The sequence below is a fragment of the Euprymna scolopes genome, chromosome 15 (assembly GCF_053919585.1).
Source record: "Euprymna scolopes isolate OS-2025 chromosome 15, ASM5391958v1, whole genome shotgun sequence".
Taxonomy (NCBI): Eukaryota; Metazoa; Mollusca; class Cephalopoda; order Sepiida; family Sepiolidae; genus Euprymna; species Euprymna scolopes.
In genome coordinates, this window is record NC_136496.1 from 123,393,224 (window position 1) to 123,410,836 (window position 17,613).

The 17,613-nt window shown below is 32.5% G+C and overlaps 1 protein-coding gene and 1 long non-coding RNA gene across 2 annotated transcripts in view; one reads left to right on the forward strand and one right to left on the reverse strand.

Moving 5' to 3' along the window:
• The first annotated feature begins 1,589 nt into the window (after window positions 1–1,589).
• Window positions 1,590–2,753, forward strand: LOC145294105 (uncharacterized). Its single transcript, XR_013869821.1, has 2 exons — window positions 1,590–2,038; window positions 2,084–2,753. It is a non-coding gene; the product is annotated as an uncharacterized LOC145294105 (long non-coding RNA).
• The window catches only part of LOC145294104 (dual specificity protein phosphatase 6-like), a 43,619-nt gene continuing 28,646 nt past the window's right edge, over window positions 2,641–17,613 (reverse strand). Inside the window, exon 3 of the mRNA XM_080141177.1 lies at window positions 2,641–8,336. Within this exon, the coding sequence (XP_079997303.1) occupies window positions 7,957–8,336 (380 nt within the window). The 3' untranslated portion in view covers window positions 2,641–7,956. The remainder of the gene's footprint in view (window positions 8,337–17,613) is intronic.

Below are 17,613 nucleotides of genomic sequence, written 5' to 3' on the forward strand. Positions count from 1 at the left end.
ATGAAGACACGTGGGAATGACGATAAAGATCCGTTTCCATTTTACGATGTACAGATGGCAAAAACAGAACTGTTCTAACTGTTGTACGACGTCACAGTCGCACGTGTTCAAGTGTCAAAGTTTTACATCAGCATCCCAGCACGTCGCCAGGGATTTTTTCCCTCGTTCTCAAAATCAGCACTAAACCATTCTTGTAAATGCCCTTTGCTTTGTTGATTGCGGTGTCATTATAAGTCATTTGCAGTTCTAGACGGCCCACCCTCACAGGCTTTGCCCTTTCTTTTCGAGGGCGTTTATTTTTTTTTATTGCTAATCGCCTGAGGCGCATCTACCGGGGAATGTCGACGAGTCTGACCAAGCATCTTTTGCAGAATTAGAGTGCCCCTCTTCAGCAGCACTGACTTTTCAATTCCTCTTTCCGATCCTTGTGTCACATCTCTCTCTCTCTCTCTCTCTCTCTCTCTCTCTCTCTCTCTCTCTCTCTCTCTCTGGGAGAGAAATAAAATACCTTTTGTATGTCATAGGAATTAAACATAAAATGCATGAGGAAAGAAATATAAATAAATAAAAACACAAACACAAATTTAACAAAATATATATTTTATATATATATATATATATATATATATATATATATATATATATATATATATATATATATATATATATATATATACATATACATATACATACACATATATATATATATATGTATTGTCTCTTTATGGATTTTTGACAACTGTACAATATTTACAAATCCGCATACGAGGTACACATTAAAATAATTGTGAAGGCATTGCATTTGAAATTTTACCCAAATGTTGTCTTAACAAGTTTAAACAACAGACAACAGATTTTTTGTTTGTTTGTTTGTTTGTTTTCCTCATTAAAAACCCCCAAAACTATGATTCCACAAAAATGGTTTAATGGCAGTTTGGTTCTGGGTTCGGTTGTATATGAAGAGAAAAAGAAAAAACGTTTATTTTTTATCAACAGTTTTTGAATAGCATCTTTAGAAAACAACAAACTAAGAATACAGCACCTTGAATATTTTATATTAAAAAAAAATAAATCGTATTGTTTTCTTGGTAATCTTGCCGTATGGTTAACCACCAAAAAATTAATTTAAAATATACAACAAATAACATTACCAAACGCAATAAAATTTATTTTCTTCCGACCTGTACAGTCTTAAAATTTTGGAACTATTTTAAAGTAGTTTTAATTTACATATAAGGTTTCGGCTTAAAACTATCGTTTTCTTAACACGAAATTCAAAGTAGTTGATTGGCTCTTTCTTTTTGTTGGTGACTCGTTCCTTGAGAAATAGTACAAAAAAATTATGATAATGACACCTTACCACTAATCCTAAGTCTGAAAAGAAAGCTTTGGACTTATGGGTAGTGGTATGATGAGTCAGTCAATTTGTTTACCAATTTTAAGCCTGAAATAAGCGAGTGACTCCAAAAAAATCGACACCATTTTGATTTTCAGAGATAAATCTTGCAATCAGGTTCAACATTTTAAAACTATACAAATCGGTAGAAAATTAAATTTTATTGCGTTTTGTAAAAGTTATTATATATATATATATATATTATATATATATATATACGTGTTACAAATTCATGGTATCTTAACAATGCTACAAGATTACTGTTTTTTTAACATGGATGATTCGAATTTACCAATCGAGTATAAATAAAATGACCAATAAAAACAAAAGTAAAAAAGGGTCCAAGAACATGATATAGAGAGAAATGAAGGCAAATATAACGAGTTTATTTGTCAAAAATGCAAGCTCCCTACCCACCCCGACTCTATCCAGTGCAGACATATACACACGCGCGCGCATACATACCCAGTAACGATAAAAAAGATAAAAACGCTATAATGTTTGACTTTAAAGAAGCGATGAGAACAGTTTTCTTTAAAATTCAAATTTAGCTGGAATTCTATAATTGGTTAATGTTAATTTATGCATAGAATTTACTAACCTGACAGTGAGTTAAGATAATGTTTATTACTTATGCTATTGGTTAGAATGTTGTATATTATATTATATGCATACACACATATATAGGATGCGTCAAAATGATGTAATCAAACTTTAAATGTTATCAGAGTGGTCTTAACAATAATGGTCATCAGGTTGGACATTTGCAAACATGATTCTTCAATTATATTGCCCTTTTGTATTCAAAGCTATTCCATTCCACTCTATGTTCATAAATTCAACAAATAAATAAAAGTTAATCGCCATTTTATGTATGAGTACATCTATACATATTTGAGACATCCTATATATGTGCATATGTATGCATATATACGTGGTAGCTTCATTCAGTCTTGACAAACTATGGATACCCGCTGTAAGGGTGCCTGGGCGTGGAATTGTTGTGGAAAGTGTTGCGCAATCTCGAACCACACCTCTCCTAAGTCGGCGTTGTTCCATACCAGAGCCAAGTGTAGGTTTAGAATGACTACAAACAATGCCGAGATAAGCGGAGAGCACATACAGCGCCTAGAAATCCCAAATGGTCATCCATCTGATACTAGCCAGGCTCAACGGTGCTTAACTTCAGTGATCTTACGAGAATCCGTGTGTCAACGTGATTATGCAGTGCATATATATGTATGTACATATAGATATACATATTTTGATACACGTGTGTGTGTGTGTGTGTGTGTGTGTGTGTGTGTGTGTGTGTGTGTGTGTGTGTGTGAGAGAGAGAGAGAGAGAGAGAGAGAGAGAGAGTTCACAGAAGTTTTGATCGTTTCGTGATCGCAAAGGTTTCACAGGCAAAAAAAATTGCTGAATGTGATCCTTCGTATCGCTCGTCAGCCATATTTTATCTCAGCTTAATCGTTTCGTGGGAGTCATTCGTTTCGTACAATTCTTAAAACTAGTAGAAGCAGATCACGAGATACAACACGGCAGATTTATTTGTTGCCATTACTTTAAACGTCTTTTATACAATGGTAATTTTGAACTGTTGAGCGCGTAATTAAGCATTTATTTAAATATAGATTCCTGTTCGCATCAGGTTTGCAGAGTCAAGGCGGTTTGGAAGAAATTGGAGTCAGTGTCGGACTTAAAATAAAAATACTAGGAGTCAGAATTTTTGATTACAGAAAAAAAAATCATATTGGAAGACTTTAATATAAGGAGTCGGAGTCAGAGTCAGATATTTTGGAATCCTTGGAGTCGGATTAAGACTCGCAATAATTCTCGGATTCAGAGTTTGTTTTTAACTGACCCCAATTATTACTGAATATTGAAAAACTCCAAAATAAAGGTCAAATATTTGGGAATTCCAGGAATCGGGGATGGATTTTTTTAAATGTTAAATCTTAAATCGACTCTGCAATCCTGGTTCACATAAGTGTCACTTTATTTTTATCGGTTTCTAGTCTTAATGCAATATATCGATTAAATTTGCACTCATCTCTCGTACATTCATTTAAATATTGAAGGCCTTAAAAACACAACTGTTTCTATTAATAACGGCAAGAATTTGATGAAGGCACTGTCGCTCTTTTACTAATCGGGTTTCAGAGTTCTTTTCAGAAATCTTAGGATAGTTTAAATGCAAAACCTTAGCGTTGGAAAATACCTGCTGTTTGATGACGCATGAGATGGAAGACTTTACAAATACTGAATCATGCGAAGATCTCAAAATGAATTCATATATATATATATATATATATATATATATATATATATATAAATATATATATATATATATATATATATATATATATATATATATATATATATATGAGAGTTGCTAGTGTTATGATTAGGAGTGTAGGGAGAGTTAACCTTGACAAAAGGTTTTAAATGCGAAGCTGGTATTTAAGTTGAGGAATACTCTTTGACAATATATCTACATCATCGGAAATGAAAAAAAAAGAGGGAGACATTTTATAAACGTTCCGAATGTAATATATTAACAAGAGGAAACATCTTTATTCATACAACTGTTTCTGCCCATTTGAAGACACACATTTTGAAATTGTACGGGTAAAGTAGATGTCGAACATTTACTAAATCATTACATTTTCTTCTTTCGAACGATCTAAGAAAACTATAGAGCTTTGAACACACTTTTTGGTGTAAATTTATAGGAAATATATATATATATATATATATATATATATATATAGACAGAGAGAGAAGGAGGGACAAAGAGAATGAGAGAGAGAGAGAGAGAGGGGGGGGGACTGGGGTTTACACGGGTAAGTTAACGTTTCGGTATCTGCGACCGCGTCAGAGCAAACACATTCGCTCTAAAGAGATCGTGAAAACTGGAAACTTATCACTCTCTCTCTCTCTCTCTCTCTCTCTCTCTCTCACACACATATATATATATATATATATATATATATATATATATATATATATATATATATATATATATATATATATATATATATATATATATATATACCCGCTCTGCTAATAACTACGTCAGTGTTGCGCATTATTGAAAACAGGTGTATACCAACAGAGAAAAAGAGAGAATGTGAGAGTGAGGGGAGTGGGATGGGCCTGTAGACAAGTGGAATAATACTGGCCTTAATGTGTTTAATTTTTACTTCTTTGAGTAAATGTGGGATGAAATTATATAAAAAAAAATAATTCCAACTAACGCATTCGTCTTTATGTAGAAATAAATTTTGTTTTCTTTTTTTTTCATTTAAAAAAATGTACATTTTCTTTCTTTTTTGGTGGATTGCTCTCAAATCAAGAATACTAAATCCATGATTCGAATACAAACCAAAAAAATTATTCATTCGCCATGACCAATTTCGATGATATTGTCAACAACCATCCAATTAAATAGCCAATTAAGTAATCCGATTAGATCATTCAATTAAATGATACGATTAAATATTCAATTAATTAATTCAGTTAATTATCCAATTAAATGTCTAATTAATTTTCAATATAATTAAATAATCCAATCAAATGTCTTTCAATTTTTTTGTCACTATCGAAGCAATACATCTCTAAAATGTATAATACCAATAACATAAAATTTTATTAATTTTATAACTTGCAATTAAATAATCCAACTAATATATTAAATTAATTAATCCAATTAAATTTCCAATTCAATTAAATATCTAACGAAATAATCGAAATAAATAATCCAATTATAAATTTCGCACAATTTATCGAAACGAAACATCTCCGAAATACATATTTACTATGAGATGAGATTTTATAAAGTTCATCATTTGCAAAAGATTGGATATGAGAATAATGTCTATATTATTGGGTTCACATTTTCTAAATGTCTATAATAAATACAGCAAAATCACGTTGACACACCGGCTCCTTTAGATAACCGACGTTGAGCCTGGTCACTACTAAAATAGGTGATTATCTGAGAATACCAAGTGTTGTATACGCTCTCCACTTTGTTTTACTTGGGAGCCATCATTTATCAAGGCCTGGAGGCCACTCGAGGATAAGGGCTAATGAATGTAAGATGGTAGTGTAGTAATCGTTAATGGTGTAAATTTGGTAGAATTTGATTATTTATGGGGACGGCTTAACAAGAATTTGTTTACATTGAATTTGAAGACTGCCACGTTGTATTCAACCGAGAAGCAGGCCAGCGGAACAGTGTTCCACAAGCAGGCAGTTCTGGGAAATAAGCTTTGTTCATGGAATCTGCGTTTAGATTTATGCACAAATAGAGTGAGGGGAATCACATATAGTGGTTATAGATAGTCGAGTGATTTTTGTCAAAGTTTGGCAAGCTTATATCGGTATTGTTCACAGTCGTCCTGAATTACTCCTAGCCACTAGTTGCTGACTCAGGAAAAGCGTGGGTAGGGATTGTTTAGCCGTTATTTCACGATTACACGTGCAGAGACCCTTACTAGGGATACCCGTTGTCTCTTGAGTCTCTAAAATGCAAACTGAAACTATATAAACGTGTGTAAACACGTTTAAGTGATTATAAGAAACGTTTTACTGATTATAAATACGTTCCGTATAATTTTAATGCATAGTAATAATTTTTAAGCATTTTATTTTCGTGTATTTATCTAAGTAAATCATCTTTTATTTATTTTTGTCAACATAGTGTTGTATTATTATTGCGAAAATGTTGGCATAAAGAAAATCGTGTCCGTTTTGTTGTATGTTCCTGTTTTCAATGAATTTACTGTTATAATTGGATGTGGATAACAAAACATTTTGAATTTGGTGTTGAGTATGTTCATAATGATTTGCAGTAGAGTTGCACTATGGATTGAAATTGACATATCACCCAAAGTTGGATCATGGAACGATGACGAAAGACATTTTCCCTGCTACAGCATGTGGATAATGGGCAACCACTTTTAGTTGCGTATCTCGAATACATCGAAATTGTTACGAGACAAAGAAGAAAAGAGCAGACGATAGAAGGAGAAGGAAAAGGGAGGATAAAGAAGGGGAGTGAAAAGAGTGCAAGGAGAGAGAAAGGAGAAAGAGAAGAAAAATAGAATAAAGAAGAAAAATAGAATAAAGAAGAAGAAGAAGAAGAAGAAGAAGAAGAAGAAGAAGAAGAAGAAGAAGAAGAAGAAGAACAAGGGGCGTCTATTTCTCTTTTTTTTTCCGGAAGCTCTAGCGAGCATTGGGGGACATATTAAAAATGGACGGGTCTGTTTTGGAAAGAAACTGGGGATATAAATAATTAAACGTAAAAAAGAGGGCAGAGGAAACAGAGAACAATATCGATATATGTTTAGGCAACGTTATTGGCAGTGCAACAGATTTCAACAATAATGAGTTTTGATAACCGAAGACATTTCTATTTTGAGGCTTGAATGATCACTGGGTTTGTTTGTTTGTTGGTTGGTTTGTTTGTTTGTCTTACGAATCCAAATTGAAACGGATAATCACAGCAGTGGTGTTCATAGAAATGTCTCCAACAATTTATAATCGAATGAGGGAAAATGTCTACCAAAATGGGACACTATTTTGAATGTTTTCTTTTTTTTTTTTTCAAAAATGTGTGCCACATCAAAGAAATAGTCTTGTGCAAACAGTAGTCATAAACTCGTGACTCATAATGAGAGGAGTTAGTAAACCATGGAATTAAAAAAAAAATCAGCAAAAATAATAAATTAATAATGGTTTTCGATGGTCGGTATACTGTATGAGCCGAAAAGTTTATGTATTCAATATATCGGCAAATGCAGTTAACAGACTTGTGAAAAAAAAGTACAAAAATGATATATATATATATATATATATATATATATATATATATATATATATATATATATATATATGCATATATGGTAGATAGATACATTCAGATGCATAATAACAGGCCGTATAAATACACATACACACAAAAAATTGCTATACATTTATGTAAAGATGAACAGTTTCTTTGAAAAAAGATTATATATCTATATCTATAAGTAGATTATATTTATATATATAAACGTGTGTGTGTGTGCGTGTGTGTGTAGAAAAAGAGATAGATATATGTACATCTTTAATGTATAGGAATTTTTTTTACAAGATGTTTCATTCGCGAGAGTTTTATGAACAGATATGAAAACTTCATCATAAAAAATGTTTTTTTTATGGTATATTGAAAAATAAAATGAGTAGGGATAAGTTCAGCTCATTTCTTTGGTCAACTTATTCACAAGCTTGTTTGAGATGAGAGCAACCACAAATATGAAACAAAATGGCGCCCTGAATGTTACACCGTTAAGCAAGATGGTTACCGATGTGCTTTTTTTATTTCTAGCTGTCTCCTTGTCCAGTCGAAATATCGTCATTGGTCATTTATAACTAGATACTCTCTTCGTGGTTTATAGCTTGCTTTTTGTTTTGTCTTGTTTTTCTTTCGTTTTAAACATTGTATTTATGTATGTGTTTAAAGTATCTTCATATTTTGTTTTGTTTTTGTTTTGTTTTTTGTGCAACAAATTTCAGGACGTTTTCATTTCTACTCGATAGTGTGTGCTGTCGACTGAATCAGATTGTTCTTTGAGTTTCTCGTCGGGCGACGACGTTTCTTGGATGGAGTTAGCTTTGTCCACCGTTTCTATGCTTTCCTCTGCCGATATTCTTCTGTCCGATGAAAGGTGTTTGTCTTTTTCAAAGAACAAAGTCTTCTCAAAGTCCAATAATTGTCCCATAAAATTGATGTTTGGAGAAATGTTTGGCTTGCACTTTTTCACGCGATCGTACGCCTCGTTCAATGTCATAGGCACCTTTTGCATGAGGTAAGCGACCGTAACGGTGACAGATCTGCTAATACCAGCCAGGCAGTGGACCAATACTCCACAGTCGTGGGCACGGGCTTCATCTGAAAAACATAAATTTATAGGAAAAATTATTAACAGAAAATGTGAATAAAGATTTTAAAATGCGGCGCACATGTCAGACAAAAAACAAAAACAAAAAAAAAGCAAGCATGTACGCAAAAAAAATTAAAATAAAATAAAAGGTAAAAAACACAAATATAGTATTTATTTATACTTGTAATTGATCGTGATTTGTATATAACTGAACACGCCACAATTCAAATGAAAATAATGCTGTAAAAATCTATAAAATAAATTGGGCGAATAAAAGTAATATTCTCCTCTGTTTTATTAAATTAAACGTGAAAAAAGTGAAGATAATCTTAAATGAATTATTTATGTTATATTTATGTTTTTTTTTGTTTTGTTTTTTTCCTTAGGAGTCGCCGCTTATCAATGCCCGAAGGCAACTCGCGGATAAGAATTGATGAAAGTCAGTTGATAGTGTAGTAATCGTTAATGGTGTAAATTGGGTAGAATTTGATTATTTACGAGAATTTGTTTACATTAGATTTGAAGGCCATCATGTTGTATTCAACCAGAAAACAGGCCAGAAGAATGGTGTTTCAAAGTCGGACAGTTGAGGGAAAGAAGCCTTGTTCATGAAATTTGCGTTTAGATTAAGGCAAATCATATATAGTGGTTGTAACTAATTGAGTGTTTTTCTGAAAGTTTGGCAAGGAGGTACCATAGGTTGGAGTTTAGTCGAGTACTTGCTATGAAAAAAGCGGTCGCACGAAACTCAAAATAAAATCAAATATTATACACAGAAGGAACCACTTGATTATTGATAACTTACTGCGTTTCCTGGGTGTTTGGAGGTTTATGCTGAGCACAAAAAAAAAACGGTCAATTTTTTTAAATTTGACCCCTATTATAACCTCTTAACATTTATTGTTTTGGGCTCAAATCAAGTTATTAAGTTAGATCCATGTCCAAGGAACCTATATCTAAAATTTCAAGTGTTTAGACCCAAAATTCTCGGAGGAGTTTGGTAGAGTTCTCAAAGATCACATCGTTGAACTTTGACCCGTTAGCAGCCAGATTTCTGGCCGAAAACATCACATAGATTTTCCAAAATCTCAGTAACCTGTATATCAAATTTCGAGTCTGTAGACTAAAAATTGGCAAAGTTATTGCGTAGGGAAATGTACACACACACACACATACACACAGACACATTCACTTTTATAGATATATAGATATATATAGAGAGAGAAGGGGAAGCGGAGAGAGAGATGGATAGAAAGAAAGATAGAGAAGTAGAGAAGTATAAAGAGAGACATAGAAATTTATATACACGCACATACATCTCCTTTCTTCTTCTATATAATAAAACAGTCGATGTATGTGTGTGTCTGTGCAAAATTATTTAACCGATAAACTTTTAATCTACTGGTCACATAACACTGAACCTAACAGGAAATAGTAATCATACACCCAAGGTCATTTAAAATGAGTAGAATCGTTGTTTGTATTGATGAATAACACGTACAGAAATATGTCGGCCATCTGAAATGCAAAATGTTCATTTCCACTTGCTGACATATTTTTATTGGTTTTACACATGTGCAGATTCAATCATTAGCTAGATGTGGTTGCATTTAAAATCTTTCTAATCTATCTGTCGGGTTAGTTCAAACTATAGCGGACGCGGTTGAAGCACTAAATGCTTTGATTGCGATTCTAGCTTATAACATCGAAGTCATTTCTTTTTTTAACTTTTAAATCAGGACTATATATACAGGGTGACCCCCCCCCAAAAAAAAACAGGGGACATTCAATTGTTTTTCTAAGCATTTTACAGTCAACGGAGAAAAAAGGCCAAACACCCTAGTGTTTTGATGTGATGTTTTGAATATAATAAACTAGTTATGCCCAAAGTTTCATTTCATTCGGACAAAACACTAAGAAACGGGGCCTAATTAGAGTTGGGGCCCGTTTTTGGGGGGCACCCTGTATAATATTTTTAATCGCCATATATATTTTCTAACTTACTAACTAGCTCTACCTACGTATTGAGCACTGTTGAAGTAAATACTTAAATTTTACGCATAAATTTATACTTTCGTATATTAATTTATGTGAGTAAATGAAGTAGTTTTATAATATTCAACAGAGAATTGGCTCTGTAATATCAAACCTGCATGAATGAAAATATATTTGGGGGGGCGGTTTATATAGGGCGTACACATACAGACACACACACACATGTAGGTATTTTTATATATATATATATATATATATATATATATATATATATATATATATATGTTATCAAAGAGTAAATCTTTAACAAAACTTATCAAGATAAAAAAGGCTCAACACTGTTAAGAGGAGCAAACAATAAAATTAAACTGAAAGATGAGGAATAAAAGTTATTTATAATTTTAATACGGAAAGGTTAAAGAGAAAATTAAGAAAAAAAACTTTTCTTAATTTTCTCTTTAAATGTTCCTCATTTTTCTAATATGTACACAAACACATTTACATAAATAAATGTACATACATATTTATACATACATATACATGCATATACACACATATATACATATATAGACGCATATACACATATATACATATATATGTACATATATATACACATATACATATATACACATATATGTACACATATACATATAAATGTACACATATATACATATATATATACACATATACAATATATACATATATTAATATACACATATACACATATATTAATATACACATATACACATTTATATACATATATATATATATATATATATTATTTATACAAATATCTATGTATACATATACATACATACCTTTATATAGATATACATATATACCTTTATACACATATGCATATATCTTTATATACATATGCGTATATATACTTTTATATACATATGCATACATATACCTTCATATAAATATGAATACATATACCTTCATATATATATATACATACATATACCTTTATTAATATATACATATGTATACCTTCATATACATGTGCATAAATATATATACATACACATAAATACACATAAGTATATATACATATACACACCTACATACACATATACACACCTATATATATATATATATATATAGACACGCCAACCTACAAACACGCACACATTTAGAAGCAAAAACATACAAGAGGGGGGCAGTTCTGGTAAAACGCTAGAATTCCTTAATTTTCCGCCTTTTTTCCTCCCCCTTTTCTCATGAAAGATTGCTATATTCGTTATCCCCCCCACCTCCACAATTTTCTTCGCCATCAAACAAAAATATGTGGTCCGGAAATGGCAAATTTATCCTGCCGGTGGGGGCGCAGGAAACTGAGCAGAAAAAAAAACTGAAGCGGTTAAGTGTGTTACAGGAAGCAGATCGACGGGGTTAGTCGTATATCCTTTCTCCTCGCATACACGGATTGCTGGTAACAGGAAGTTCGCGGACAGGGTTTCATGAGACTGGCATCTAAAGCTTGCTGGAATACTCGTGATAATGATGGCGTGTAGGAGGGTCGAGAGGAAGAGGAATGGGCAAGGTGGAAGGGGGGGGGAATAAGAGAAAGAAAGAATAAAGAGGAGGAAAATAAATTCGACGGAGAAAAGGAAGCTGACTATTGAATGGCCCTAAAAGACACTTTTTCATAAAGTAAAAGAGAACAATAGATATATTGTGTAGTCGTACAAATTAAAATAATAATAATAATAATAATAATAATAATAATAATAATAATAATAATAATAATAATAATAATAATAATAATAATAATAATAATAATCAACAAATCAGGAAAAAGTCGGTCGTAAAAAGATACAAATACAATTTAGGGTAAAACTTGCTAGGGAGACGGAACAGACGAATGTGGTATTGAATTTGAAACTAAAAATTATGTCCAGAACGGCATAAAGAAAGATAAATGTGGTAGAAAAGTTGTATTGAAAGAAAGAATTGGACAATGGCGAACCGAAAATAAAGTATAGAATAATATTTAAGTTCTAAAAATTAACCTGCAAGATTCGTTGATTCTTTCCATATCTCTCTCTCTCTCTCTCTCTCACACACACACACACACACACACACACACCAACACACACACGGAGAAATATGTTTATTCAATCCTTTAATTCATGAAGCTCGATGTAACTACAGAGCATAGACAAAATAAATGACAAAAAATCTATATTCAAAATTCCAAGATGTTGACCATCTTACTGTTTATTTTTTTTTAAGTACGTTGGCATGCTCAATTCTTGACACCACCTGTTTTGTAGCGTACAATTATTCATGTAATTATTATGTCAATTCTGGATTTAATTCCGCCATTAATTCATCAGAAGAAAAACTCCTTATCAATTCTAAAAGAATATTAAGGCATATGGGCATGATTACAAAATCCGAAATTTGGGAGAGAATTGCAATTATTTTTTTCATTTTGTTACCCCATTATATATATATATATATATATATATATATATATATATATATATATATATATATATATATAATTATTATTATTATAGTAAAAATAATTATGACAGCCCCTTTAAGAAATTCGTTTCTTATCGTTGAGCACTTTCAGTTGAATTGAAGTCGGTCAATTTAGCTCTTATGCATAGATCATCGTATAACGATTAGATCACTGTCTGACTGACGTAAGAACATTTAAAATTAAGATGTTTAAATTCAACGTTATTTCACGCGGTTAATGGTAGCCGAATGGATTAGGTCTCCGCTAATCGAGCCAGAGATGTCTCGTGTTGCGGGGTTCAAATCGTTCGACTGGTATTAATCGTGACACCCTGTACTGAAGATTCCCGAAAGGATGAAACACTAGTGTCTGTAGGTATTTAATTGTTATGATAAAAAATAATTATATATATATATATATATATATATATATATATATATATATATATATATATATATATATATATATATGTAACTTGGATGTCATCAAGTCCAACGTAAACAAATTCCTGATGAACCGCCCCCTTAAGTAAGACATTTTATCAAATCTCCAATACTAACGATTACTAGGATTCTGATTGATTATTGTACACGCAATAACCCTTATCCCCGAGTGGCTTCTGGGCCTTGATAAGTGGTGACCTTCATGTAATATATATATATATATATATATATATATATATATATATATATATGCCCACACATTCATATATATGCGTGTAAATATATAGAAACATATATATAAACAAACATAAACATATATGCAAATATATATAGAAACATATATATGTTCAAATATATACATTCATGTGCATACGTGTGTGTGTGTGTGTGTGTGTGTGTGTGTGTGTGTGTGTGTGTGTGTGTGTGTGTGTGTGTGTGTGTGTGTGTAAAATAGACTGCGATAGGGAATAAGACCATCAAGTTTTGGCACTGGTGTTATCAACACTGACGGCACCTCATTCCAAAACTTAGTCCGCTGAACTATTAACGAAATGAAATCTAATAGCGCATCAAACATAAGGTTAACACGTTTCGAAAAATGATTTCTAAAGAATGTAAAATTGCGCTTGATATTCCGTGAACCAAAAACCTAAAAATGAAAAGTCAGTTTAGCACAAAAGTAAAAGAGAAAGAAAGAGAGAGGGGGAGGTATAGAGAAAGGGGCAGTTTAGCACAAGGCTAGAGGTACTCCTTAAATAGGTGGTTAACAAAATTGCCTATCATCCGAATAGCTTTGGTAAAAGTTCCAGCAAATAGATGACATATGTACATAATTCATTACGACTATTTTAGTCATCCCTTTCCTCGCTATTAAACTGCACAAGTAGCGCTAATTTATTCGCTATCTTTGCACTTTCGTATTCTCCGCGTCTTGGTGGTATTTCGTCTTTGATGTTTACTGATAACAGAAAACAGATAACAGAAAAAGAAAGAAAACAGAAAACACGTATCCATACCCAGTTGCGCTGGTACATAACGAAAACATTACGAAGAGTCTCAGGTTTACTATAAGAGAGATATCTGACGTTGCCCCGTAGCAAAAGCAACTTTAACTATAAACTCATTTTCTACGACACAGTATAAAAATGCGAATAATGAGCTTATACTTTATAATTGGCTTTTTTTTTTAATTATTAGACTTAACTCTTGTACAATTTATTTACCTAAATATGAAGGCGTCAAACAATTCATAATTAGGGTTAGTGAACAGGAATGACTTTCATTTCATCAAAGAATGACTTTCTGTCTCCTTCCCTCACAGTAACATTTGATGTTATTCTTTAATATATTTGTACAAATGGCTCCATTTAACGTGGCCTATGACATAACTTTTCATTTGCACGGAAGTTATCCAACTTATTATCTGACTCACTAGGAATTCTTACACAAGTCTTCATCAGATATTGCTCACTGATAACAATCGATGGTATTCCCTGGATTCTGGAGGACAACAAATCTCCCTAGATTATCAGTACTCTTCACCTCTTTTGACAACCTTGGCAACGGAATGTACTTTATAGCAAGACTCGCTTACCAATGACTTTACAATTGGTATTTACTGGAATCTGAGTGACAATAAGCCTTCCCACAGTTCCAGTCTCTTTCGCATCTATCCAGTGGAGATTTGGTTAGTGTTTTCACTCTTTCGCATTTCCACCCTCTTTGACTATTTGGGGTGGTGCCAGCAATGCGGGCAGTACCATTTTTTGGGGGACGGGGGGGGACTTACAATTTTACAGTTTTAGGTTTGTTGGTTGCATTTTTTGTATTGCATCTGTTGCATTTTCTATATGACCGGTGTGTTACGCATGCAGATTGAATTTCGCATTCGAGAGTTTTCCTTAAAATTTTAGCTGTTGTCATTATTATTATTATTATTATTATTATTATTATTATTATTATTATTATTATTTTCATAATAATAATAATAGTAATAATAATAACAACAAGAATGCGTTCCATATTTGTACGTACGTGATCACCTTTAACACACACACACACACACACACACACACACACACACACACACACATAAAAAAAAATGAGATCGTCTGATCAACAAATATGGTTATTGATCTGATGTCACTAAAGTTAAAAGAAAAATCCAACCAGACTTATTTCAAAATGAATTGTCCGCAAATTAAATTAAGTCGTCCTGTCAAATCAACTTCATTTTTTTGGTTTGAAGAATATTTAGCTGACAATGATTTTGCACAGTATGAATACATTTCTCGCTTTCAAATAAAATTACTATTTGTTTTTAAGAAGAGACATATTCGGTTTATTTAGTTTTTAAAGAGTATTTATTTGACAAAGGCAATTATTTTACAGAAAAAAAGAGTATTTCTTTTTAATATTACTAGCAGGCAGCCCAGTGTTGCCCGGTCATAAAATACACATAAATATTATACCTTAATTCATACAGAAACGGAGATTATGTGCGTATTATGTTTTTTTTTCTAAATAGTTCACTCCTTGTAAGTAAAAAAAAACAAAAAATAATCGAGCTGAGATCGAAACCAAAACCTAAAGGCAATGAGTCAAATACGTAACTATTAGACCAACCTGACACGATCTTTAAAAAGTGTTTTCAAACCTACTTATTCTTAACATAAAGAAGCTGACATATTTCACAGCCGCGCATGCGCATTCATGAAACAGTTGACAAACATATAAAAATCCGATGCCCCTCACGTACCAATTTTTCAATATTTACCCCCGTAGCAGCCCGTTTTTCCGGATGAAAACTGATTAAGTTGTCCACATTTCTGAATACGCTATATACCAAATTTCAAGTCTGTAGATCAAAAATTCGTTTAGTATATAGGTTGAGAAGTGTCCTAACACACACACACACACACACACACACACACACACACACACACACATTCTCACTTTTGTAGGTATATAGTTTAACCCTGGCAGACATTTATAATTATAAAAAATATATTAACAGTAAATTATACAGCTTGTTGTAGAAATCACTGTGGAATTTCCATGGGTTCCGCTAGTCAGTTCCATGACAATATGTTTCGTTTTATTCAATGCTATGTATTATTTGTTGGGCAGAGGAAGTTGCGAGAACTGTTACAAGCGAGGGGCTGCTATGAAGTTACTTTTGTCTCGAAGAAACTCTTAAAATAGATTTCGTTATTCTTAAACTATGAAATAATAACCAACCACTAGCAATTCAGGAAAGTAGTGAAGGCACGTTTTCGTCTTTTTTTTTTTACGTTTGTTTGTTTATTTATTTGTTGTTGTTTTTTTTTTTTTGTTTTTTTTCCTGTGCAAAAGCACATTTACAAAATATCAATAAGTAATTCATCTCGGTAAATACGAACTTTTGCGGACACAAGGGGAATAAAACGCCATTTTTTTTTCTATTGCAAAATCTATATTAAATCCAAGTTGAAGAATGCCTTCTCTCTTAAAAGTATAGAATACGCAAGAAGCACGTCGAAGGCGTAATGTATACGTGTCAGCCTCTCGTTCGGTTCCATGGATGTTCGTTCCTCAATTTCTACTCCAGGGGGAAAAAGTTATATTCTTCGATGATGATGATGATGATGATGATGATGATGATGATGATGATGATGATGATGATGATGATGGTGGTGGTGGTGGTGGTGGTGGTGGTGGTGGTGGTGGTGGTGATCATCATCATCATTTTTTAAAAGAGGCTTCAACCTCTGAAATATTGCATCTCTCTGCCTATTTTACAAGTATGTTAATGGTAGGTGCTCTGACGAGCCACACACCTTTGTAACCCTTCGACGTAAATACTCTCGCCATCAAACCCGACAAGCAGCAAAATCCCACCCCCACACAGTAGAGATCCACAGATGCCAGAAAGCCTCCTACTCTAATGGTTTCTTCCCTAGGACTGCTAAACTTTGGAATTCCCTTCCGGGTTCCTGCTTCCCCGACTGTACTGACATGCAGAAGTTCTAGTGTAATGTGAACAGACATCTTGCTGCCCAACTCCCTGCATAGTATCCCTACAAATTATGTCCCAGATAGTATCTCCCTACATCAAAGTGGAACTGCGCCTTGTTTGGAGGTGAAAATGCAATAAAAATAATAATATTAATAATAATAATAATAATAATATTAATAGTAATAATAATAATATTATTATTATTATTATTATTAATATTATTAATAATAATAATATTAATAATAATAATATTGATAATAATAATAATAATAATAATAATAATAATAATAATAATAATAATAATAATATATCAGCCAAAGCTAATGCTCTTTTTATGAAGGGGCGGAGGGGGCGGAAGGGTAAAGACCGAA